At 44.5% G+C, this 25,256-nt stretch overlaps 1 protein-coding gene across 2 annotated transcripts; it reads left to right on the top strand.

Annotated features, from left to right (window-relative positions):
* The first annotated feature begins 49 nt into the window (after positions 1-49).
* On the top strand, positions 50-24,285 carry ETHE1 (ETHE1 persulfide dioxygenase). Of its 2 annotated transcripts, XM_063110773.1 has the most exons (8): positions 50-236; positions 5,554-5,875; positions 6,324-6,468; positions 6,638-6,786; positions 21,222-21,351; positions 23,264-23,353; positions 23,732-23,848; positions 24,086-24,285. In XM_063110773.1, the coding sequence occupies exons 2-8, from the start codon at positions 5,795-5,797 to the stop codon at positions 24,136-24,138; spliced, it is 765 nt and encodes a 254-aa protein (XP_062966843.1). In that variant the 5' UTR covers positions 50-236; positions 5,554-5,794; the 3' UTR covers positions 24,139-24,285. The 2 variants fall into 2 exon arrangements, with proteins under 2 accessions (XP_062966843.1, XP_062966845.1); XM_063110775.1 differs by lacking the exon at positions 23,264-23,353.
* The last annotated feature ends 971 nt before the right edge of the window (positions 24,286-25,256 follow it).

The following is a 25,256-nucleotide window of genomic DNA, read 5'->3' as shown; positions in this document are numbered from 1 at the left end:
GCGTAAGTACGCACGCGCAGTCGCGGCCCGCTGAGGCTGCGGCGGGGGGAGACGGAATGGGAAGGGGGCTCGGTGCTCCTAGACTCAAGTTCGTGAGCAAGCGCTAAGCTACCGGCGTAAGGACAGCAGGAGAGTGCACAGCCGGCTACGGCGCCTACGGTGGCTGACTGGAGTCAAGCACGTGCCGGACTAACGTGGACACATTGCGCTTGGAGATCAGTGAGGCAATTCCCAGTGTATGCACCCCTCTTTTTTAAGGCCCTCTTCGAGAATTCCGTTGGGAGTCTGAGTTCCGTTTCCGGAGGCAGTTTCCAGAATTCGCTGCCCATCCTACCCCTCAAGGCGTTTGCAAAGTCTGGCTGTTTCTTCGAGAGGGCGGAGGCGGGACTCTGGGGCTCTGCGCGAGCTGTCGCCCAATAAAATGCACGTTATTTGCGTAGCGCTCCGGCCCACTTAGCCATTGAGTGATTCAAGGTTTTCAGAGCCCCCTTCCTGTGCTACCTCCTTCTCGGGGACCCGGCGGTCCCGAGGTGTCCAAGCCCACGCTCCTGGTGCCAGGCTCGAGGTGGCATGCGTCTTGGCATGCTTCCGGGCAATGATGGTGCACTTTTCTGCCCCGCGCCAGAATGAACGAACGTGAGGTGCCCATAAAAGCCTTCCACGTGGGTGGATGTCCAGCCTGACAACCCACAAGGTCTAGAGAGCCCCAGGACCGGTGGGGGTTATTTGGCCGGTTATTTGGGCTCTGGAACCAGATTGCCTGGGTAACTGGTTTCCAATCTTGGTTCTGCCACCTTCTAGCTGTGTGACCTTGGGCAAGTCCCTTCATCTGTCCTCAGTTTCCTCATCTAAAAAATGTAGGATTGTTAGGATTAAATACAATAATCAATGGAAAGAGTTTAGAGTAGGAAGTGCCTAGGATGCTGAATATCAATGTTACTTTTTGTTTTTATTGTGCATTAAACTAGGGCTGATGGGGTCAAGGGTGTCCCAGGAACAGCAGGTGTACAGACCTCAAGGTGGGAAGGAGTGTGCTGTGTTCAGGGTGATGGATGTTGGACGTGACCGGCACCATTGTGCACACAATAAGCAAAAAATAGCCGCAGGCCTTGTCTTCCATTCCAGCACCAAACCCCTCCCCCATTCCCTTTAGGAGAAGCCTCCTGACTTCTGCAAAACAGAAACCCTTTTGCTGCTGCAAGGGAACAATTCTCCAACCTGGTCACATAGCTTTCGCATTAGCATAATACCCCTCCTTTTTTTTTTTTTTTTTTTTTTCTTTTTCGTGACCGGCACTCAGCCAGTGAGTGCACCGGCCATTCCTATATAGGATCCGAACCCGCGGCCGCTGGGAGCGTCGCCGCGCTCCCAGCGCTGCACCCTCCCGAGTGCGCCACAGGCTCGGCCCATAATACCCCTCCTTGATTGTATCAGCCAGCCCTTGGCTCCCTATATAAGCTCTCTCACCCCCACACCTGGTGCTGTTCTCCATTTTGAGGACAGCCCGGCAGATTCTTTTCCTTTTTTTTAAAGATGACCAGTAAGGGGATCTTAACCCTTGACTTGGTCAGCACCACACTGTCCAAGTGAGCTAAGTGGCCATCCCTATATAGGGATCCAAACCTGTGGCCTTGGTGTTATCAGCACCACACTCTTCCAAGTAAGCCACAGGCCCGCCCTTGGCTCACTTTTTTTCATAGGGGATCTCACCTATTATGTCAACTGGCCTTCCTTCCAGTTCATGTACATTCCATGGTCAGTCCTACATTAGGGACTTTGCACAATCTTTTTATTTTTTTTTTTTAGGCCCTTCTTCCATCTTTTTGCTGGCCTGATTCCCCCCCTCAGTTCTCAGCTCAAATGTTACCTCTGCAAAAGGTTTCCCTGCCTACTCTTCGAGTATATTAAGGAGCCCCTTCCCTCCATTGCTCTGTTGTTTCCTCCCCCTGTATGGACTTAACACTACTGTACTTGTCTTCTATAATGTATGCTTTGTTAAGATGGGCAGGTTTCCTATCTTGTTTATCTCTCTGCCCCCAGCATCCAGAACAGGGCTCAGCACATAGTAGGTGTTCAGTAAATCTGTGTTGAATAAATACTTAAAAGAATTAACTGCCAGAAGCCCACTGTGATGGGAAGCTAGAGAATGTAGAACGTGAGGTCAGGGAACTTGGGAAGGGGCCTAAACTGAGTGAGAAACAGGGGAGGGTTTTAAACACAGGAAATGTCCTGAACTAGTTTAGGTTTTCATACACTTTTTTTTTTTTTTAAAGCCATTCTTTTATAATTATGGAAAAAAATTTTTTTTCTAAAGATGACTGGTAAGGGGATCTTAACCCTAGACTTGGTGTTGTCATATATCCCTCATCCACCTGGCCTATCTTATTTCATTGTCCCCCTAGTACCCCTTTTTGTGCCCTTTGGATTGTTTTGCAGCAAATCTCAGATATTTCATCCAGAAACACTTCAGTCTGCATCCATAAAAGATGAGGACCATCCAGGATTCAATCCCTGTACCAGTTGCCAAAAACAAAACAAAACCAAAAGCAAACCAAAACACCATAACCACAATACCATCACCACACCTTTAAACATTTACAGTCATTTCATGTTATCACATATCCCATCAGTTTTCCCCAATGGCCCGATTAATATCATTTTTCCCTCTTTCCAAGCACAATGTTTTATTTTATTTGAAACATACAGAAATGTTGGGTAATAGAATTGTTCTCTGCATTAATAATAAAACTGAACAGCGTCAACAATTATCTACTCATTTACCCCTACCGACTCTTCCCAGATGATTCTGAAGCTAAATGCCAAACATCATATCCCATAAATACCTTTTTTCTTTTTTTTTTTTACAAGATGATTGGTAAGGGGATCTTAACCCTTGACTTGGTGTTATCAGCACCACACTCTCCCAAGTGAGCCACAGGCCAGCCCTTCATAAATATCTTATTACATTTGGTTTGTTTGAATCAGGATCTAAATAAGATCTATGCATTGCACTTGTTTGCTGTGACTCTTTTTCATTGACGTTTTAAAAGGTTCTTACTCTGGTTGCTGCATGGAAGATAAATTGTAAGGAGGCAGAGTGGAAGCCAGAAGGCCAGAGAGGCCACCGTTATATATTAATTATAATATTAATTGCTAGCATTCACTGAGCATTTATTATATACCAGAAACTGTCCTTACATGTGTTAATTTATTTAATGGCCACAGCAACTTTTTAAGAGGAGGTGCTACTATTATTCTTGTTGTACAGAAGAGGAAGATGAGGCATGGAGGGGAAAGTCACATGCCCAAGGTCACATAGCCAGGCCCCAGCCAGGAAGTAGCAGAGGCAGGATTCCAACCTTGCAACCTGGCCCTGGAGTCCAGGCAATTTGCATTTATGCTTTACTGCTTCTCGAGGGGGGCAAAGGGCATGATGATGGAAAACTGGCCTGATTGGAGAGGTTAACTCAGGGCCGGCCCGTGGTATAACACCAAGGCCAAGGGTTTGGATCCCTATATGGGGATGGCCAGTTTGCTCACTTGGGATAGCGTGGTGCTGACAACACCAAGTCTAGGGTTAAGATCCCCTTACCAGTTACCTTTAAAAAAAAAAAAAAAAAAAGGTTAACTCAACAGGACCTAGTGATGAATTGGGTGGAGGTGGTAAGGGGAGGAAGTAGTCAAGGATAGTGGTGAAATAATGATAGCCAACTCCCACTGAGGGCGTATTCTGTGCCAGGCACACTCTTCCAATGTCTTTCTTTACCTGTGTGAACTCACTGGATCTTCACAAAGGAGGTACGAACTATTTTCAGCCTCATTTTATAGAAAGAAAACTGAAACCCAGAAGAAGATAAGTTTTCAGCCCAAGGTCACACAGCAGAGAAGAGTGAAGCCAAGGTTTCTAACTCCTAGGACGTCTCACAGCTGAGCCTACAAAAACCACACAAGGTGTGTCTTCAAGGCACAAGGAAATGGTCTAGAAACCCTGCAAAAACAAAAGTAAAGGGCTTCAGGGTTGAAGAGGTCTTATTTGGGGGACTTTTAAAATAAACAGTGCATGAGAGTCCCCATTTCCCTGGCTCCTCCCTCCCTGAGGTCCCCCAATTCTGTACCTCCCTTAGTCTTAGCTCTGATGTCCCCACCTCTCTCCCTCACCAACCAGACTGGGGACTTAACCTCCTGGTCTCCAACTTTGCCCAGCTTGGGCCAGGCATGCAGGAGACCTCATGCTTGGAATACATGTGCAAAGTTCTCTTCTTGGCTCTGAGCTTTTCTCTCTGCCTGTTCTCACCTATTTGGGTGTCTACTCTTCCTCTCTCTCCACATTCCTTTTTGCTCTGATCTCTCAACACCCTTCCCCATCTCTCACAATCTTCTAGAATCTCCAAGTGTTATCTTTGTAAACCCTATTTCTTTGTAGGATAACCCATTTCAACCATATAATCTCTCCGTGTATCTCTGAACAGCTCTCTGGGCCTCTGTCTTTGGTATCTCTGAGTCTCTTTCAAGTCTCTGAGCATTTTTCTTGTCTCTGAATGGCTTTTTGAGTCTCTCCTCCAATAAAGGAATATGCTAGGAGTCTGACAAAAGTTGAGTTTGTTGACTTGCTATAGTTAAGGAGAGAGGATCACAATGGGAGCACTAGCCACCTTCCCAAACACAGGGAGAGAGGGTTATAGAAGATTAGGGGAAAGATGGCCTTAACATAATTTTGTGTGTGTGTGTGTGGCTGGCCAATATAGGGATCTGTATCTTTACATGAAATTTAAGTGAAGCAGGATTTGGTAGGCTCAAGGCAAAACAGGCCTGTGTAAAGAGATTAACTGAGAATCCCATCCAGGGACTGTTCCTTGGAAACTCCAGAGTAAAGATAAATGTATTTGTACTGTTGTTTGCTGGAAACCCCTCCTCAGAAGCTCTGCACCTGAGCTGGTAATCGAGGCTGCTTTAAGAGGACAAAGTACTTAGATCCTCCAGACAAGAGTGGGATGTCCAATTCTCACTAACTGATATGATTCCAAAGAGCAAACTTTCTACCGTGTGCGCCACGGGCTCGGCCCAAAAGAGCAAACTTTCTGACAGTCCATGACTTTAGGCAACACAGTTTCTCAGCTCTAGGTCCTTGTTGTAAATCAATAAAAGCTGTTTTTAGAGGTCTACACCCCAACCTAGGATAAATGATCCCCAACCTGATTTTGCAAGATATAATGCAAATTATTATTTTTAAAAAATTTCTTCTTGGGAAGAGATAGACATTCCTGATAAAATACTTAAGCAATTTTGGGGTGAATTTTAATGGGATCAGGTGTTGTTCTGGTAACCACGCACCCACCCAAAAGTCCCTCAAGACACTAGTGCCCTAGAACCAAACATCTTTTTCTTTCTAACAATGACTATCCAACCACCCGCTAGAAAATGGCCATGGGTGTACTGGGGCCTCTTGATGGGTTTTTACTTCCCTCTCTGTCTCTGTTTCTACTTGGGTATCTCTGTGTCTCTGAGCATCTCTCCCTCGCTCTTTGAGTGTCTCCCTGTTTTCTGTTTCTCCAGGTCTCAGAGCGTCCCTGCGTCGCTCGCTCGCTGTCTTGCTCAGAAGCCGGCGCCTAGCCATTGCCACCAGCCTGGTTCCCGGGCGTCCCGCCCTTCGCCCCCGGCGCCCTGAGCCCCAGACGCCGGCGGCCCCTTTAAGGCGGCCCCGCCCCGCCCTTGCCCCGCCTCCCGGGTCGGCCTGGGTGCACTGGGCTTCATAGGCGCTCGGCCTGCACTCTGCCCGGATCCCACCCCAGGCGTGATGGCGGGGACAGCCCTGAGGATCGCAGGGCGGCGGCTGAGCCAGCGCAGCGGATCTAGATCCCCCATCCTCCTACGGCAGGTCTGAGGTGGCTGGACCCGAAGCGGGATTACTGGGCTCTAGGCAGCCAGAGGGGCGGAACTCTTGGGTCCTTGCATGGGGAGAGATCTGGGGGCCCCTTGCCTGGATCTTGCAGAAAGGTGGTGGGAGCTTCGGGCTTGATTCCTGGGGTCTTTAAAGGGGAGCGATCTGGGGGCCCCTGGGCTTGGGTCCTGACTCCTAGGATATTTACGAAAGAGGGTACTGGGGACCCTAATTTGGGGGGTGGGGAGCGTGTTAGAAAGTTGGTACTGTGGTTCAGATGGAGGGAGGTGTTGAGGTCCCTGACCCCTGACCCCAGGGGAAAGTAGAGTCTAGGGTTACTGCTTCTGGATCTTAGGAAGAGGATCGATTCGAGGCCTGGACTCCTGGGTTCCCAGTGAGTGGGAGTCTGGTTCTGCGCTCTCACCTGTGCCCTACCCCGTCCCAGATGTTTGAGCCCGTCAGCTGCACCTACACGTATCTACTGGGTGACAGAGAGTCCCGAGAAGCCCTTTTGATCGACCCTGTTCTGGAGACAGCACCCCGGGATGCTCAGTTGGTCAAGGAGCTGGGGCTGCGGCTGCTTTATGCTGGTTAGTCTGGGGACCAAACTATTGGGTCTGAAGGTGAAAGGGCCACAGAGTAAGTGGAGTGGGAAGCTGGGGGCCTGGACTCCTCCTGGGTCTGAGGGAGAAGTGGTCCGCAGGCTAGGAATCCTGGGTCCTCTGTGCCCTCCTGAACTTGTCCTTCTCTCTCTCCCAGTGAATACCCACTGCCATGCGGACCACGTTACAGGCTCAGGGCTGCTCCGTTCCCTACTCCCTGGCTGCCAGTCTGTCATCTCCCGCCTTAGCGGGGCCCAGGCTGACTTGCACATTGAGGAAGGAGACTCCATCCGCTTCGGGCGCTTCGTGAGTTGGATGGTGGCTCCCCAGAGGGTGGTGGCCTGGACTCATTGAACTTAAGGGAAGAGGGACCTGGGGGCCTGGCATCCTAAGTTCTGGGGGAAGAGGGGCCTCGGGACCTGGGTTTCTGACAACTGAGCTATGTCTCTGGGAGGAGGGCACCATGAACCCAGGTGGGGCACTGGGACAAGAGGCACTGGGCAAGTGTGTCTCTGGTCCAGCCTCTTAAGTCAACAGCATTTATGGAGTTTCCTCAGGCTTTGGGGCAGTTTCTTTGGCCTGGCATCTCTATAAAAGTTGACTGGGTGCTGGAATTTCAAGGCCAGGGCTGAGGAAGAGACCCAGCACCACTTCTGAGAACCACTGTTTGAAGAAATGCATCCCGTTGCCCAGGGCCAGGGCTAGAGTGAGGTGGGAGAGGTATTTAGGGTGCAGCATTTAAGGAGGCGCTCACTCTCAGGGTAGTGTACATGCAGGGTCGGCACCTTCGAGTGAGCGCCTCCTTAAATGTGGCACCCCAGAGCCTCACCCTAGCCTGGCTCTGCTGTTGCCTCACACAGGAGTGGTCTAAAGTTTCCTGCCAGACTTTTTCTTTGCCACAGGGGTAATCAGCAGGTTTCTGGTCAGAACTGCAACCCAGAGCAATATGCAAGCGAGTGGGGAGAGTGGTGCATGTTGGTCGCAGAGGGAAGGAAATGGCTGGCAGGGCTTTCTTCCGATCAAAGTTGCTATAGATGTGGAGTTTGGCTGACTTTGGGACAGAATATCAGGTGACAGGGTGAAGACTGGGCCTCCAGGTTAGAGGGTTTTGATAAATGGGGACAGTTTATTTGGGTCAGAGCATTTAGCAGAAATGAGGGCTGTTTGTGGGATCACAGGTTTTAGCTACAGTGGTTACAGACTCTTTATTTCAAGCCTGTGTTAGTCTGTTTCTGTTGCTTATAACAAAATACCTGGAACTGGATACTAAAGAAAATGAAATTTATTGCTTACAGTTTCAGAGGCTAGGAAGGCCAAAGTCCAGGGAACACATCTGGTGAGTCTTCTTTGGTGTTGGTTTTACAGCAATGCAGAGGTCTCACATGGCAGAAAATAGCAGGACAGGTGCTTTTCTTTTAAAGCCCTCAGAACCACACCCCTGACCACCATTATTAATCCATTCACTAAGGCATGGTCCTACAATCTAATCACCTCTTCAAGGTTTCACCTTTCAATTACCATAATAGGATTTTCCACCCTCCCAACAGTCACAGTGGGGGTCAAGTTTCTGATATATAAAACTTGGGGGACACAATTCAAGCTTCAGTGAGTTTGGGGGGGACATTAAATCCACTACATTCCACCCCTGACCCCCCTAAAACTCATGTCCTTTTCACATGCAAATACATTCATTTCATCCCTAAAGTCTTAAATTGTTTCAATTCAAAAGTCTGAAGTTCAAAATCCCATCTATGAATTCAAAACAAGTTTTCTATGTCCAAGATACAATGGTGAGACAAACATAGGGTACATATTCCTATTTCAAAAGGGAGAAATAGGCCAAAAAAACAGAGTACTAGGTCCTAAGCAAGTCTGAAACCCAGCAGGGCAGGCATTAAATCTCAAAGCTGGCAAATCATATACCTTGACTCCATGTTTGATGCTGATGTGGGGGCTGGGTCCCCAAGTCCTCAGGCAGCTCCATTTCTATGGCTTTCCTGGTCTCAGGTGACGTTTTAGCTCTCACAAGCTGAATTGCATGCAGATAGCTGTACAATTCTGGGGTCTCCATGGTGATCCCACTCCCACAGCTCCACTAGGCATGGCCTTGGTGGGGTTTTTCTGCTGCAACTCTGACCCCACATTTCCTCTTGGCATTGCTCCAGCAAAGGTTGTATGCAGTGAATCTGCCCCTGTGATAAAGCTCTTCCCGCGCCCCCAGCCTTTTCCATACATCCTTTGAAATCTGGGTGGACACTCCCAAGCCTCCACAGCTCTGGTGTTCTACGAGCCTGCAGACCTAACACCACGTGGGTGCTGCCAAGGCTTCCTACTTGTATTTTCCAAAACTGTAGGTCCAGTCACACTTAGGGCCAATTTAGCCATGGCCGGAGCAGCCAAAACAGCTTGGGTGCTAGTGGGCAGCAGCATCCTGCGGTGGCCCTGGGCAGTGAGCCCATTAAGGGCATCTCAGGCCTGTTCCCCAAGACCATTCTGTCTCCCGAGGCCACAGGGCCTGTAATGGAGGACACACCCTTGAAGATCTCTGAAATGCCTTTAAGGTCTTTTTTCCCTTCTCTTGATAATCCCTTTCTTCTGTACTCCTCTCCTTAGCAAACGGTCACTGGGCTACACTGAATTGTTCTCCTGAAAATGCTGTCTGCTTCTTTACCACATGGCTAGGCTGAAAGTTTTTCAAATCTTTTCGCTCCGCTTTCTTTGTCATGTCTGGCTTTATGTTGTGCCTTTGCGGCTATAATCAGCATAGGCTGTTACAAGTGGCCATGCAGCTTCCTTAATGTTTTGCTGCTTAGAATTTCTTCCACCAAACACTCTGGTTCATAACTCTTAAGCTCCAACTTCCACGAGTCCTAGGACATGGACAAAATGCAGCCAAGTTCCTTGCCAGTTCATATCAAGGGTGATCTTTGCCTCAGTTTCCAAAAAGCTCCTTCTCATTTACATCTGAGCTCTTCTTACAATGGTCTTTCCCATCCATGTTTCGATCAGCATTATGCTCACCACCATTTAACCAGTCTCTCAAACATTTTAATCTTTCCCTGGTCTTCTTGTCTTCTAAGTTTTCACCAGCATCTAGGCTTTTTCTGGACTCTTCCTCCAAATTCCTCCAGCCTCTCCTCAACACCCAGTTCCAAAGCCATTTTCACATTTTCAAGTATTTGTTATAAACAACAGCCCACTTCTCTAGTACTGGTTTTCTGTGTTAGTTTGTTTCTGTTGCTTATAACAAAATACCTGGTACTGGTTACTTTGTAAGAAAACAAAATTTATTGCTTAGTTTCAAAGGCTAGGAAGGCCAAAGTCAGGGAACACATCTGGTGAGTCTTCTTTGGTGGTGGCTTTACAGTAACACAGGGGTCTCACATGGCAGAAAATGGCAGAGCAGAGAGAGAGAGAGACTCTCATGTACTCTTCTTTTAAAGCCCTCTGACCACCATGACCCTGACCACCATTTTTAATTCATTCATTAAGGCACAGTCCTATAATCTAATCACCTCTTCAAGGTCCCACCTTTCAATTACCATAATAGGATTTCCCACCCTCCCAACAGTCACAGTGGGGGTTAAGTTTCTTTTTCTTTTTTTTAAAAGATGACCGGTAAGGGGATCTTAACCCTTGACTTGGTGTTGTCAGCACCACACTCAGCCAGTGAGCCAACCGGTCATCCCTCTCTAGGATCTGAACCCGTGGCCTTGGTGTTATCAGCACTGCACTCTCCTGAGTGAGATTTGAGCCAGCCCTGGGGCTTAAGTTTCTAATACATAAGACTTGGGGGACACAATTCAAATTTCAATGAGTTGGGGGGGGCATTCAATTCACTACAAACCCTTTTTCTGGAGCAGGTGAAAAATACATTGTATATTATGTGTGTTGTAAGTAATAGTCTAACAAGCATTTCTTAGATTTGAGAGGAGCCTTAAAAAGATTAGAAACAATTGGAGTTTTGTGTCAAGATGAGCACTTTGTTAAACTGAATGAGTGATGTTTTCAATGAATGTGGAAGGGTTTAGCTGTGGTAGATTTAGCTTCAGTTTTTTATTCTTTAATAGCTTTATTGATATAATCCATGTACTACAGAACTCACCCATTTAAAGTGTACAGTTCAATGATTTTTAGGATATTCACAGAGCTGTGCATACATCACTACAGTTAATTTTAGAATATTTTTATTACTCCAGAAAGAAACCCCACACACTAATTATTGCCTCCAGCATGCTTTCACCCAGCATAATGTTTACAAGGTTCATCCATGTTGTGGCATGTATCAGTACTTTATTTCTCTTTATTGCTAAACACTATTCTGTTGTATAGATATACCACATTTTATTTATCCATTCATCAGTTGATAGGCATTTGGGCTGTTTCCACTTTTTGGCTCTTATGGATACGGCTTCAATGAATATTCATGTACAAGTTTTGTGTGGACATATGTTTTCATTTCTCTTGGGTATGTACCTAGGAGTGGAATTGCTAGGTCTTATGATAATTCTATGTTTAACAGTTTGAGAAACTGCTAAGCTATTTCCCAAAGTGGCTGCACTATTTTATAATCCCACCAACAATGTATGAAATCTACATTCTTACCAACACTTGTTAATATTTTTCTTTATCATTATTCAGTGTTTGCTTTGTTTTTTGTCTGAGTTCTTTATAAATCTTTGGAGAAGGGCTCATTTTTTCTCTCCCTTGCTTTTACTACCCCTACTTTAAAATATTGAATCATAACATACATATAGTAAGATGAAAAGTGCACATATTATACATATGCAGCTTGGTAAATTTTTACACGTTTATACTTTAGTACTTACCACCCAGATTCAGGTACAGAACATGCCCACGACCCCAGAAGGCTTCCTTGTCCCTCTTCCTGGCCAACGGCACCCCCTACCAATAGACCATTCTTCTGACATTTAACCACAGATGAGTCTGCCTCTTCTCAACCTTATAAACAGGAATTATACAGTGTGTGTGTGATCTTGTGTGTCTGGTTTCTTTCAGTCTGCATGAAGATGTTTGTAGTTGCAGTTTCTTGTTTTTCTTCGTGGCTGGCCATAAGGGGATCCCAATCCTCAACCCTGGTGTTACAACACTGCACTCTAACCAGCTTAGCTAACCAACCAGCCCCGTAGTTACAGTTCTTTCCTTCTCATTGCCATATAGCAGTGGCTGACAAACTTTTGCTAAGGATCAGATAGTAAATGTTTTTGGTTTTACAGGCCATAGAGTCTCTGTTACAACTACCCAGTTTCCAAAACTATTGTGATGCGAAGGCAGCCATAAACAATGCATACATGAATAAGTGTGGCTTGGTTCCTGTTAAACTTTATTTATGCCCACTAAAATTTGAACTTCATATAGTTTTCATGTGTCATAAAATATTCTTATTTTGATATTGTTTTCAACTGTGACAAAAAGTAAAAACCATTCTTAGCTTGCAGGCTTTACAAAAACAGGTGTCAGGCCAAATTTGGTCCTCTGGCCATAGTTTGCAAACCCCTGACTTAGAGCATTTCATTGTGTGATTATACTATTAATTTATTTATCCATTCTCTTTTTGATGGTTGTTTCCAGTTTGGGGCTACTATAAATAATTCTGCTATGAAAATTCTTGTGCAGATCTCTTGGGGGATTCCTAGGAGCGGAGTGGAATTGCTGGGTCATAGAGTTGAAATATGAGGGGTCTTCAAAAAGTTCATGGAAAGATGCATGTTATCTTGTAATTCAATTTTCCCACAAACTTTTTGAAGTACCCTCGTATGTTTAACTTTAGTAGAAACTGCCAAATAGTTTTTTGAACTGGATGTACGTTTTACACTCAAGGTGAGCCAAATTTGGATGGTTTCTTTGTGGAATGAATTTCTTTTATAAGTGATGACTGAGAATTGAACACTTTAGCTCCCACGGGGGGTGACCGATTCAGAAAGTTAGGCTTGCCTGTTATATATGTTGATTTAGAGAGGTGCTGCTCAAAATACTAATTCCCCAGGCCCCACTTTAGAGATTCTGATTTAATTGTTTGGGGTGGACAGGGAACTGGTATGTTTTAAAAGCTCCACAGGTGATCCTTATGTGGCGTAACTGTGGGTTTCAGTGCTTCCTCCTATTTAGAATTAAATATTTGAATGTGGAACAAGTTTTTTTGCCCCCACCGTTTTATTATGAAAAACTTCAAGCACACAGAAAAGTTCAAAAAAATTTTTACAGTACGCACCTCTGTTCATCCATCACTCCATCTTATTTTTTGATGCATCTCCAAGTTGCTGATATCAAACAGAACAATAATTTTGTTTTTGTTCACAAATAAAGGAAGATGGCTTAGCTGATGGAGATTCAGAGTATGTAGCTACAATGGAAAATGGCATTTTCTGTTTTAGAGCTTAGAGGGCATTGGTTACATACCATAATTAAGTCAGTTTGAATAACGGAGGCAAAAAATTAACTTGGGGACCAAATGACTTACTTGCCACCAGGGGGCAGTATAGGCCGTGGGAACTGCCAGGCTAGCTAGCTGAATCTTTTGTGTTGTCTTTAGCTCATAGGGAGTAGTTTCAGAAGATTTAGCCACTGCAGGAAACAGGTGAAAGAACAGCTGTGGAGTTGTGTCACGTATCTGATGCATCATGGAAGGGAAGAATGAATTTATTGAAAGAATGCCGGATTAGACAGGCAGAGCTGCTGCTGTATAGGCAGGACCTAGCTGGAATATTCTGCTGCTCGGGAGATCACTCAAGTTTCAGGAACAGTTGAGGCAGCGTTAGGTCAAGATGTTAGATGCCTTCCCCCCACATCCTTTTATTTCACATTTTTTCAAATGTATAACACCTCAAAATAATAATACAAAACACAAGAATACACAAGCACATATTCCATTAGCTGTCAGAACAATGACACCATCACAGATCATTAAACTTCTGGAAAACTCCAGTGAGTTCCTTGCAAGGGGATAAGAGTGAAAAAGGGTGCAAGGCTTTTTGAAGTCTCTTGTCAAAAGAGTTTTGATCTTGCAGAATCTCAGGGTTCCCTCAACTACATTTTGAGAACCACTCTTCTACAAAACCTTTGTCACATCTGAGAAAATATATAGTAGCTTTATATTATCATTAAGTATTCAGCCCATGTTCAAATTTCTCCCATTGCCCCAGGAATAATTTTTATAGCTGTTTTTAGGAAGGTAATCAAGGTTCATGAATGGCATTTGGTTGTCATGTCTATGTAGTCGCTTTTGATCTAAAACAGTTTCATGTCCTTTTGGCCCCATGATGTTGACTTTTGAAGGTTCCTGGCCTGTTGTCTTGTAGAATGTCCCACATTCTGGATGTGTTTGGTTGTTTCCTCATGGTGTCATTTAACTCATTCTTCTAAAACTTCTCTTTTCTGTAAGCTGAAGTAGATTGTAGATATTTTTGTATTGGTTAATAATTTTCATTGTATAGATCTTTCACCTCCTTGGTTAAACTTACATCTAGGTATTTAATTATTTTGGTAGCTACTGTAAATGGGATTGCTTTCTTTATTTCTTTAGCTCATTGGTGTATGGAAATGCTACTGATTTTTTAAAAATTTGTATTAATATTTTTACATTCTACAATGTTGTTGTAGAGCAGTTGGGAGGGAAAGGGAGAGGGAGAGGGGAAAGGGAAGGAAATGGGGTGGAAGAAGGAGGGAGGCAGAGGGGTGGGATTGAGGCCTGTGGCACCCCCCTCATTCCCACAGGATAGACCAGTGGGCTTCCAGCAGTGGCTTGGTTATTTCTGGGCTGTGTGCAGGTGTCAAGGGGGTGTGGCAATAGTCCTCGCCCCCCACCACCCCAGCTCAGGAACCCAGGGCCCTTCTTGCTGAGGCTTGCTGGTCATTCGCTGGGCTGGTTGCTCGTCCAGGGGGGCATGGACCAGGCCCTCAGCCCCCTGCCGCCCTGGCTCGAGAGAGCCAGGGGTGCCTCCTGTGGCAGATCGGTGGTTGCTGCTGGGCTGGTTGCTCATGCAGAGCGGACGTGGATGAGGCCCTAGGCCCCCCACCACCTCAGCTCAGGAGAGCCCAGGGTGCCTCCTGTGGCAGCTTGGTGGTCGTCACTGGGCTGGTTGCTCATGCAGGGGTGGGGTGGGGGGGTGGATAAGGCTCTCAGCACCCCTGCTGCCCAAGCTCGGGAGAGCCCGGGGCATTTCCTGTGGTGGCTCAGTGGTCGTGCTGGGGTGGTTGCACTTGTGGGGGGGGTGGCCGAGACCCTTGGCCCCATCCTCGGGATTGGTTGCAGGTGTTGGGGGCATGGCTGAGGCCCAGCCCTTCCCCCTTCCAGGGGGCTTCGGGTCCTTCTAAGTGTTATAGGTGTCCTTTGGTGAAATGAGACCTTTATTAGTTAATATCAAACTTTGTCTCTGGTTGTGGGTACTTTGTTTTATCTTTCAGTTCTGTGTTGGATTTGCTGTTCCCACTACTTAAACTCTGCACTGGAACTAATTTGTTGTCCTTTGCTTACTTCAAAATGGGGGGACTTCCTGTGGGGACCAGCACTTGAGCTCTGTGGTTGAGCTAAATTGCTGCTTTGCTGCTGATTCCCTAGGGAAGGCTTTTTGTGCAGCTCAGGTTTTAATGGTTGACTTTATAGGTACTTCGGATCTGGAGAAATCTGGTGCACTGGCCTCTGAGTGGCTTCTGTTTTTTCAGTTGTTGTGACTCTTCAGTCCTATGTGGGTCCACAGGAACCCTGCTGGTGATACTGCTGGCCTGGGGGCCACCAAGGCCTTCTTCTCCCCTGCTGCCTCCAAGCAGCTTTATCCAAAGGGCACAGCTGTGGCTTTTTGCGGGCTCCTGCTCTGTGTGGTCAGCAGCTCCAGCCTTAAAGCAGCCATAGCACGAAATGATGGGAGCAGTCCTTTCTCTCATCGTGCCTTCTCCTGCCTTCATGCACTCCACAGGTCTCTCCTCCTCTTCCCCTGAGCCCTAGCAGCCCTGGCTTGGCTGTTGTTGCTTTTTAATAATTGTAAATTGGTTGATTTATGGGAGAGAGTGACTCAGGGGGCCGTCTATTCTGCCATCGTGACTGGAAGTTCCAAGGCTACTGATTTTTGTATGTTGATTTTGTGTCCTGTAACTTTTTGTCAGTTCTAAGAGGTTTTTGGTGGAGTCTTTAGGTTTTTCTATCTATAAGGTCATTTCATCCACAAATGGACAATCTGACTTTCTGTTTTCCAATTTGGATGCTTTTTATTTCTTTCTCTTGCCTAATCGCTCTGACTAGGACTCCTAGTATTATGTTGAATAACAGTAGTGAAAGTGGGCATCCTTGTCTTGTTCTAGTTTTTAGAGGAAAAGCTTTCAGCTTTTCTCCATTCGGTATAATGTTAGCTGTGGCCTGTCATATATGGTTTTTATTGTGCTGAGGTACATTCCTTGTATACCTAATCTGTTGGGAGTTTTTATTATGAAAGGATGTTGAATTTTACAAAATGTTTTTTCCACATCTATTGAGATGATCATATGGTTTTTGTTCTTCATTCTGTTGATGTGATGTATCACATTTATTGATTTGCATATGTTGAACCATCCTTGCAACTCTGGAATAGATCATTGTGTATAATCTTTTCAATGTGCTATTGGGTTCTGTTTTTTAGTATTGAGAACTTCTGCATTTGTGTTCATCAAGGTTATTGGCCCCTAGTTTTCCTTTTTTATTATGTTCTTGTCTGGTTTGGGTATCTGAGTAATGCCAGCCTTGTGGAATGAGTTAGGAAGAATTTCCTCCCTTTACATTTTTTGGAATCGTTTGAGGAGAATTGGTGTTAGCTCTTCTTTAATGTATAGTAGAATTCAGCAGTGAAGCTATAAGTCCTGAGCTTTTATTTATTGGGAGAATTTTATTGATGCTTTAATGTTGTTCATTATTGGTCTGTTCAGCTTTTCTGTTTCTTTCTCATTCGATCTTAGTAAGTTGTATGGGTCTAGGAACTTATCCATTTCCTATAAGTTTTCCAATCTGTTGTCATATAATTGTTCATAGTAGTCCCTAATGATTCTTTATATTTCTGTGGTATCAGTTGTAATTTCTCCTTTTTCATTACTGATTTTATTTATTTGGGACTTCTGTCTTTGTTTCTTAGTTTTGCTAATGGTTTGTTGATTTTGTTTATCTTTTCAAAAACCAACTTTTGTTTTAGTTGATCTTTTGTAATTTTTTTAGTCTCAATTTTGTGTATTTTTGTTCTGATCTTCATTATTTCTTTTCTCCTGCATTTATTTATTTGTTTGTTTGTTTATTTATTCAGGTGGCTGGCTGGTACAGGGATCAAGCCCTGGACCTTGCTGTTATCAGCACCATGTTCTAACCAACTGAGCTAACCAGCCAGCCCTTTTCTTCTACTAATTTGGATTTTGGTTTGTTAGTTCCTTGAAGTGCATTGTTAAGTTGTTTATTTGAAATCTTTCTACTTATTTTTGTGTGTGTGTGGCTGGCCAGTACAGGGATCAAACCCTAGACCTTGCTATTACCAGCATCATGTTCTAACCGAGTTAACTGGCCAGCCCCTAAATCTTTCCACTTTTTGACGTAAGCATTTATTTCTATTAACTTCCCTCTTAGTATATACTGCTTTAGCTGTATCCCATAAGTAGGTTGTATTTCTATTTTTATTTGTTTCAAAAAATTTTCTAATTTCCTTTTTAATATATTCATTGACCCACTGGTTTTTCAGGAGCATGTTTTTTTAATTTCCGTGTATTTATACTGTTTCCAAATTTCCTCTTGTTGATTTCCAGTTTCATTTCATTGTGGTCCGAAAAGATACTTGACATGATTCTGGCTTATTAAAATTTGTTGAGACTTGTTTTGTGGCCTAACGTATGGTCTATTCTGGAGAACGTTTCATGTGCCAGTGAGAAGAATACATATTCTGTAGCTGTTGGATGAAATGTTCTGTAAATGTCTGTTAGGTCCATTTAGTCTATAATGCAGTTTAAATCCAACGTTTCTTTGTTGATTTTCTGTCTAGATGATCTGTCCAATATTGAGATGTCTGAATATATCATCCAATTCTTTTCAGGGCTGTAAGATTTCTTAGAAATTTACTGTTACTTTAATAGGGATTCCCTTATATGTGACTTGATGTTTTTCTCTTGTTCTTTTAAAATTTTTCCCTCTGTCTTTGACCTTTGACAGCTTGACTATAAGGTACTTCAGAGAGGACCTTTTGGGTGAAATATATTTGGAGAACTTTGAGCTTCCCGGATCTGGATGTCCATATCTCTCCCAAGACTTGGGAAGTTTTCAGCTATTATATCTTTTCTTTTCTCCTTTTTTTTTTTTTTTTTTTTTTTTTCTGTTTTTGGCAGCTGGCCAGTGTGGGGATCCAAACCCTCAACCTTAATGTTATCAGCAACATGCTCTAACAAAATGAACTATATTATTTCATTAAATAGGCTTTCTATGCCTTTTCCCTCTCATACCCTTCTGAAACTCCCATTATGCAAATATTTATTCACTTATCGTTGTCCCACATAGGTTTTCTTCATTCTTTTTAATTCTTTTTTTTTTTTTTACCTTTTTCTTTTTCTTTTTGTCTGACTATGTTATTTCAAAAGAGCTGTCTTCAAGTTCAGAAATCCTTTCTTCTGCTTGATCTAGTCTGTTGTTGAAGCTCTCAATTGTATTTTTTTTTTAAAGATGATTGGTAAGGGGATCTCAACCCTTGGCTTGGTGTTGTCAGCACCACGCTCAGCCAGTGAGCTAACCAGCCATCCCTATATAGGATCCGAACCCGTGGCCTTGGTCTTATCAGCACCACACTCTCCCAAGTGAGCCACGGGCCAGCCCTTCAATTGTATTTTTATTTCACTCATTAAATTCTTGACCTGTAAGATTTCTGTTTGGTTCTTTTTGTTTGTTTGTTTAATGATATCTATCTCTTAATTGAATTTCTCATTCTGATTATGAATTGTTTTCCTGATTTCACAGAATTGTTTATCTGTATTCTCTTATGTCTCATTGAGTTTCCTTAAGATCATTATTTTGAATTCCTTTTCAGGTATTTTACAGATTTCCTTTTCTTTGGGATATGTTATTGGAGGGTTATTGTGCTCCTTTGGAGGTGTCATGTTTCCTTGTTTTTTCATGTTTCTTGTGTTCCTACATTGATATCTGCTCATTTAGTGGAACAGTTGTCTCTTCCCAATTTATGGAGTAGCTTTTGTAGGGAAAGACTTTTTTCCTGTAGATAGATTCTATAGTGTTTCTTGGGTAGGATGCTTTGGCTTTGGTTCTGGGTGGGCACAGTAGTGTAGTCTCCATGTGATTTATTTGGCTGTAATCAACTTTGGCTGTGTATGAGAGTGCTTCAGTGGCCTAGATTGCAGATGTTTGTGGACGTAGTGGCACAGCTTTGCTGGGGGTGGGATCCACCAGAGGGGTCAGTTCTCAAGCCTGGGGCAATGCATGCCAGTTGCAGGACAGTGATGCTGGTGGCAGCAGGTGCTAGGTAGACCAGTCTCAGGTTACCAGGTGAAGCATATGACCCATGACAGCTTTGCCTCTGGAGAGGATGAGGTCTGCCTGCAGCAGCCAGTACCAGGCAGACTGCTCCTTGGTCTGTTATGGGTTCTTTTTTTGTTTTGTTTGATGGCTGGCTGTTTGTTTGTTTGTTTGTTTTTGTGGCTGGGCACAGGGATCAAACCCTGGACCTTGGTGTTATCAGTACCACACTCTAACCAGCTGAGCTAACTGGCCAGCCTTTTTAGGGGTTCTTAATGGCAGAGTCTTAGAAATGCCTTTGAGAGGTTATAAAGTGTGCACATTTGTGATGTTGGTAAATACTGCTAAGTTGTCCTCCAAAATGACTACACTGACTTGTACTCACACCCCAGGATATAAAAGGGCTTGCCTTAAGCACTCTAAGCAACTCTGACACTTGCCAATCTGAAAGGTGAAAATAAGGGCTTTTAAAATTTAAATCTGTCCCTTCCTCTCTTCTTTTTTGATGGAGGTTGAACATCTTTTCAGATGCTTTTTGAATATTTGTTTCCTCTTCCATGAATCGCCTCTTCTTTTCTTTTGTTTACTTTTCTTTGGGGAGTTCTTATTGGTGCTTAGGAGCTGTTTATATATTATGGCTATTTATACCTTATCATACTTTGTTATACATACTGCCAATATTGTCTCTGAGATTTTGGGGTTTTTAACTCTGACTTAAAAAAAAAATAATGATTTTAAACTATGTGGTCCCATCTGTCACTATTCTTCCCTATGGCCTCTGAATTTCCTAGTATGCTTAGAAAAACGTTTCCCAAAAGGAAAACTTGGTACTTCAGAAAGTTCATGGGAAAATGTAATTAAAAGAAAAAGGTAATCTTTCCATGAACTTTTTTTTTTTAAAGATGACCAGTAAGGGGATCTTAACCCTTGACTTGGTGTTTTCAGCCCACGCTCTCCCAAGTGAGCTAACCAGCCATCCCTATTAGTGATCCAAACCTGCAGCCTTGGTGTTATCAGCACCACATTCTCCCAAGTGAGCCATGGGCCAGCCCTTTTCCATGAACTTTCTGAAGATCCTTCATATATCCTTCTATAGTTCATTCTAGAATTTTTATGGTTTTTTATGTTTGGATCTTTAGTTTATCCTGGATTTTATATTTTATTTTTAAGTATAAAATTACATATTTACAGAGAAAAAAAAAGGATTAATACGAGGGTACTTCAAAAAGATCATGGAAAGATAGAATTAAAAGATAATAAGGGCTGGCCAGTTAGCTCAGTTGGTTAGAGTGTGGTGCTGATAACACAAGGTCCAGGGTTAGATCCCTGTACTGGTCAGCTTCCAAAATAAATAAATAAATCTCTCTATACATCTATCTATCTTTTCCATGAACGTTTTGAAGTACCCTCAAATAGGAAAAGCCTAAAGAATAAAATATATATTCGGAGTTAACGAGTCCATTTTTTAAAAAAGATCACACTGTACAAGTTGCTTTTTAACCTGTTTTTTGTACTTACTGGATGTTAAACATCTTTTTTGTGTCACTAAGTAACTGTGTAAAGAAAGCATCATTAAGCTTTATTTCAACAATATCGCTTCTAATGACTGTTTAGTGTTCCATTTTTATATTAGTGTGCTTATCTGTTTTTTTGGGTTTTTTTATAAAAGATGATCGGTAAGGGGATCTTAACCCTTGACTTGGTGTTTTCAGCACCACGTTCTCCCAAGTGAGCTAACCGGCCGTCCCTATATAGGATCCGAACCCATGGCCTTGGTGTTATCAGCACCACACTCTCCTGAGTGAGTCACAGGCTGGCCCCTAGTGTGCTTATCTTTTTCTTACTGATTGCAAGATCTGTTTGTATATTGAGTATATTGACCACTTTGTGGTATATATGCATTACAAATATATTTTCCCTTTAAGTTTTGTTTATGGTGTTGTTGCTATTCAGAAACTTTAAATTGATTTAAAGCCAAACCATTGACCTTTTCCTTAATGATTTATGACTTTAAGGATTACATTTGAATGTCCTTCCCTAACCCGAGGTCACATATTCATTTGTATTTTTGTTATTGCTGTCATCACAGTTTTATGGTTTTATTTTCTTGCATTTTCTTTAATTTATTTGGAGTTTACTCTGGTATGAGGTTTGTGCCTGGGAATGTAACTTAATTTTTTGTATGGTGGGGTAGAGTTCTGGGGCCAGTTTCACCATGAAGACTTAATTCGCGACTCTCTCTGTACTCTCCCATCCCTGGCAGGCCTTGGAGACCCGGGCCAGTCCTGGCCACACCCCAGGCTGTGTCACTTTTGTCCTGAATGACCACAGCATGGCCTTCACTGGAGATGCCCTGCTGATCCGAGGATGTGGGCGGACAGACTTCCAGCAAGGTGACCAGCTCCTTCATCCACCCCAAATCTCATATAGTTATGTGTGTGCCAGGGTTTTAAGTATCTGTTACAATAATGAATGAATGGATGTTAGATTTAGGGGCAGGGATCAGTATTAGATTCAAAAAGTTCAGCTGGGGCCGGGCCCGTGGCGCACTCGGGAGAGTGCGGCGCTGGGAGCGCCGCGACGCTCCCGCCGCGGGTTCGGATCCCATATAGGAATGGCGGGTGCACTCACTGGCTGAGTGCTGGTCACGAAAAAGACAAAAAAAAAAAAAAAAAGAAAAAAAAGTTCAGCTGTTGGAGTATGTGAAAAGTTAGATTCAGGAGTTAGCTTCTGGGGAACAGTTAGATCAGGGGTTTGTCAGTTATCTATTGCTGTGTAACAAAGTACCTCAAAACCTAGTGGCTTAAAGCAATGATTAACATTTATTATCTCACATAGTTTCTGAGAGTCAGGAATCAAGGAGCAGCTTATCTGAGTAGTTCTGGCTCAGGGTCTCATGAAGTTACTGTCAAGCTGTTAGTCAGGGCTACAGTCATCAGAAGGCTCAACTGGGGCTGGTGGATCCAAAGTAGCTCACTTCCAAAGTGGCTCACTTGCATGGCTGGGAAGTTACTGCTGGTGTTGGCAGGAGGCCTCACTTCCTTACCACGTGGACCTCTCCATAGGAATGCTCGAGTTTCTTCATGACATGGCAGCTGGATTCTCCAGACGGAATGATCAGAGAGAGAGAGACAGACAAACAGAAGCCCTAATTTTTTTTAAGACCTAGCCTCAGAAGTTATACTCTGTCATTTTTGCAGTATCCTATATCCTATTTATTAGATGCAAGTCACTTAGTCCAGACCACTAAGACAATATGAGGAGAATTAAGAGTCAAATTTTGAAGAGAAGGGCATCAAAGAATTTGTGGACATATTTTAAAACCACCATAAGGGATTTAGCTGCTGGAGGTGTGTGTGGTGGGGGTCCTCAGTGGGGCATGGGGGTCTGCCTGTGCCCCTTAGGTTCACCCTTAGTTTGAGGAGTTTAGTTGCTAGGGGCAGATGGATTCAGGGATTTAGCTGCTAGGACGTTGTTAGAGGCAGTGGTCTAATTGCTAGAGGGCAGTGTTATATTTGAGTTGAGCTGCTGGGGGCAGTTAGATTTAGGGGTCTTCCTGTGGAAAGGGAGTTTAGTTTCAGAATCTAGGCTCTGGCTGCCCTTTGACCATGTGTATGAATGTGGGGATGACACTAGATTCAGAGGATTTAGTTGCCTTGCCAGGATAGGTGAGGCCAGATGTGAGAGAAGATAGAAGTTCACTGAGGTGCAGTGGGAATCCACGTCCTCAGGCTGCCTCTTACTACCTCTTCCCTCTCTCCTTATCTCTCCATCTTAGTCTCTGTCTTTTTCTCTCTGAGGCTCCCAATCTCCCACTTATCCATTCCCATTACAGCACAGCCATAAAATGGAAGAATTTAGGCTGAAATGGAAGATGGAAAAAAGTTCCAGAGAGGTTTTCCCCATCCCCAACTTAGGATTCAGTGCTTCTTGTCAGAACTATGGCTCCACTCTCCTCCTTGGCCTCATGACTTCGGTTTCTTACCTTCTAGTTCACCTTCTTTGCCCAGAACCCTTTTGTGGTACCCCCAGGGTGACAGCACAACTCCCTGGTGCTTCAGCATCTCATCCCAACCTTATTTATAGTCACACTGAATTTCTCATCATTTCTCAATTTCTTGTATATGCTGTTCCGCCTACCTAGAATGCCCTTCCTTTTCCTTCTCTCTCGAGACAAAGGAGTATTGGTAAGAGATGAAGGAATGGTTTTAGCTACAGTGATTTTACCTTCCCACCCTTTTCCTGAGGGTTAGGTGGTTTCTCCTGTCCTGTCAATCCACTGACCTCTGACATTTCCTTTCCCAGGCTGTGCTAAGACGTTGTACCACTCAGTCCACAAAAAGATCTTTACACTTCCAGGCGACTGTCTGATCTACCCTGCTCATGATTACCATGGTGAGGGCTCCCTGGAGGAGGTGTGGGACTTACATAACTTTTGAGAGGGGCTAGCAAACTCCTATAGTCCTCATAGGGCGTGGAGACTACAAACCCCAGAAGTTCCTCTTGCCAGAAAGAGTAAGTGCTGTGTGTGGATGCACAAAGTGTATGACTCTTGTTTCACAGGGCACGGGTTTTTCTGGTACTTCTTTGAAGATCTTAGGGAACTAGGGGAAACTACATTCCCCATAGTGTCCATCAAGGAGGGAAAGCAATCTGGAAAGAGCCTGTTAGTCCCGGGCTAGAGAGGTGCCCCAAGCCCTCCTGGGAACTGCAGTTCTGAGAGGCCTGAGCCACTGGACCAGCATAATTTCTTCCCCCTCCCTTGGTCACTAGGGCTTACAGTGTCCACTGTGGAGGAGGAGCGGACTCTGAACCCTCGGCTCACCCTCAGCTGTGAGGAGTTTGTCAAGGTCATGGACAACCTGAACTTACCCAAACCCCAACAGATAGGTGAGCAGTTAGAATCAGGACTCCTGTTTCTAAGGGAGGAGGGGGCTGGAAGCCTGGACTCCTAGGTCTGAGGGAGGAGAGGCTGGGGCCCTGGACACCTGGGTCTGAGGGAGGAGGGGCTCAGGACCAGAACTCTAGTTTCCCAAAGAAGAGGGGTTCCTAGGATTTCTGGGTCCTCAATGGGGCATGGGGGTCTGCCTGTGCCGCTTAGTTTCACACTTAGTTTCTTCCTTTCAGACTTTGCTGTTCCAGCCAACATGCGCTGTGGGGTCCAGAACCCCCCTTCCTGACCTCACCTCTGGCAGGTGCTCATATCCATTAAGAATGCACTAGGTGGGGTGAGGGGAGAAGTGTCAGCACCCCACCTCTCTTGTCTCTCCCCCTCACCACCACCCCAATCCCTTGAGCTTCTTAAATAAAACTTTTTTTGCCATGAATCTGACATCTGCTTGTTTTCTGGGGGAAGCAGATGGTTTCTGGGCTGAGATGCTTGTGTTTACCTCTCCTCTGACCCCCTGGAGAGGCCAGGGAGCAGGGCAGAGCGAAGGTCCAAGGAGCCCAGAAGGAGGAAGTGTCTAACTCACAAGATCAGAAGCAAACAGATATCTGGGGCAGATCCTCTCATGACCTTGGATTATAACACAGCCTTGCACTTGAGCCACTTCCCAATGTCACTTCTCCAGGCTTCAGTTCCTTCACCTGTAAAGTGGAAATAATAATAATAATAATAATAGGGTGTTGTGATGATCTGATGAGTTCGTGTGTATCGTGCTTATCACACTGCCTGTGTGGCAGCCTCCCTATCAGTGTTCATTTTATTGTTAATATCATGTGGAATGATCTTTCAGACACTTCCTGGCTTGGAGTGACAGTATACATAATGGTTAAGAACTGGATTTTTGAGAGAGTGAAGCTGGTGTTAACATTTACATGTGTAGATCTTTGTCCCCCTTAGCCCCAGCTTCCAGTATAAAATGGGTTGGTGGGTTTCTGTGAGGATGAAATTAAACCAGTGTGTACAAAGTGTTCAGCACAGCTCTTAACATCTGATAATCCCTTTTCACATGCCAGTTACTTTCCTGTTTTGCCCAGAGAGGAAAGGGTCATTTAACATCTGCCCTCCACCTCATAGCAAAGGGGTGGGGGTGGGGGGGACACTTCCTTCTGTCTCTGGGCGGGTCTCTGACTCAGCTCAGGGCACCCCCTCCCCTTGTCCAGCTCCCCAGACCTGTCGGGGGCCCTTGAAAAGGACTCCTTAGAAGCGAGAGGCCCCCTTCTCCATTCATGTCTTCCTTTCAGGACTTTCAGGGTCTGGGCATTAGGGAGGCGCGTATACAGGTCCTCCAGGGGACAGGAATGGGGGCCTTGGGGGCAGAGTGGGAGGTGGTGATGCTGCGTTATCCGAGGG

The sequence above is a fragment of the Cynocephalus volans genome, chromosome 10 (assembly GCF_027409185.1).
Source record: "Cynocephalus volans isolate mCynVol1 chromosome 10, mCynVol1.pri, whole genome shotgun sequence".
Taxonomy (NCBI): Eukaryota; Metazoa; Chordata; class Mammalia; order Dermoptera; family Cynocephalidae; genus Cynocephalus; species Cynocephalus volans.
This window is presented reverse-complemented; position numbering and strand designations above follow the sequence as displayed.

What these genes read in the sequence shown, in the direction of transcription:
- ETHE1 (XM_063110773.1), top strand. Translation starts at nt 5,795, where the DNA reads ATGGCGGGGACAGCCCTGAGGATCGCAGGGCGGCGGCTGAGCCAGCGC. An exon ending in CCCCCATCCTCCTACGGCAG is followed by an intron (nt 5,876 to 6,323) that starts GTCTGAGGTGGC and finishes ACCCCGTCCCAG; the next exon opens with ATGTTTGAGCCCGTCAGCTG. An exon ending in CCATCCGCTTCGGGCGCTTC is followed by an intron (nt 6,787 to 21,221) that starts GTGAGTTGGATG and finishes CATCCCTGGCAG; the next exon opens with GCCTTGGAGACCCGGGCCAG.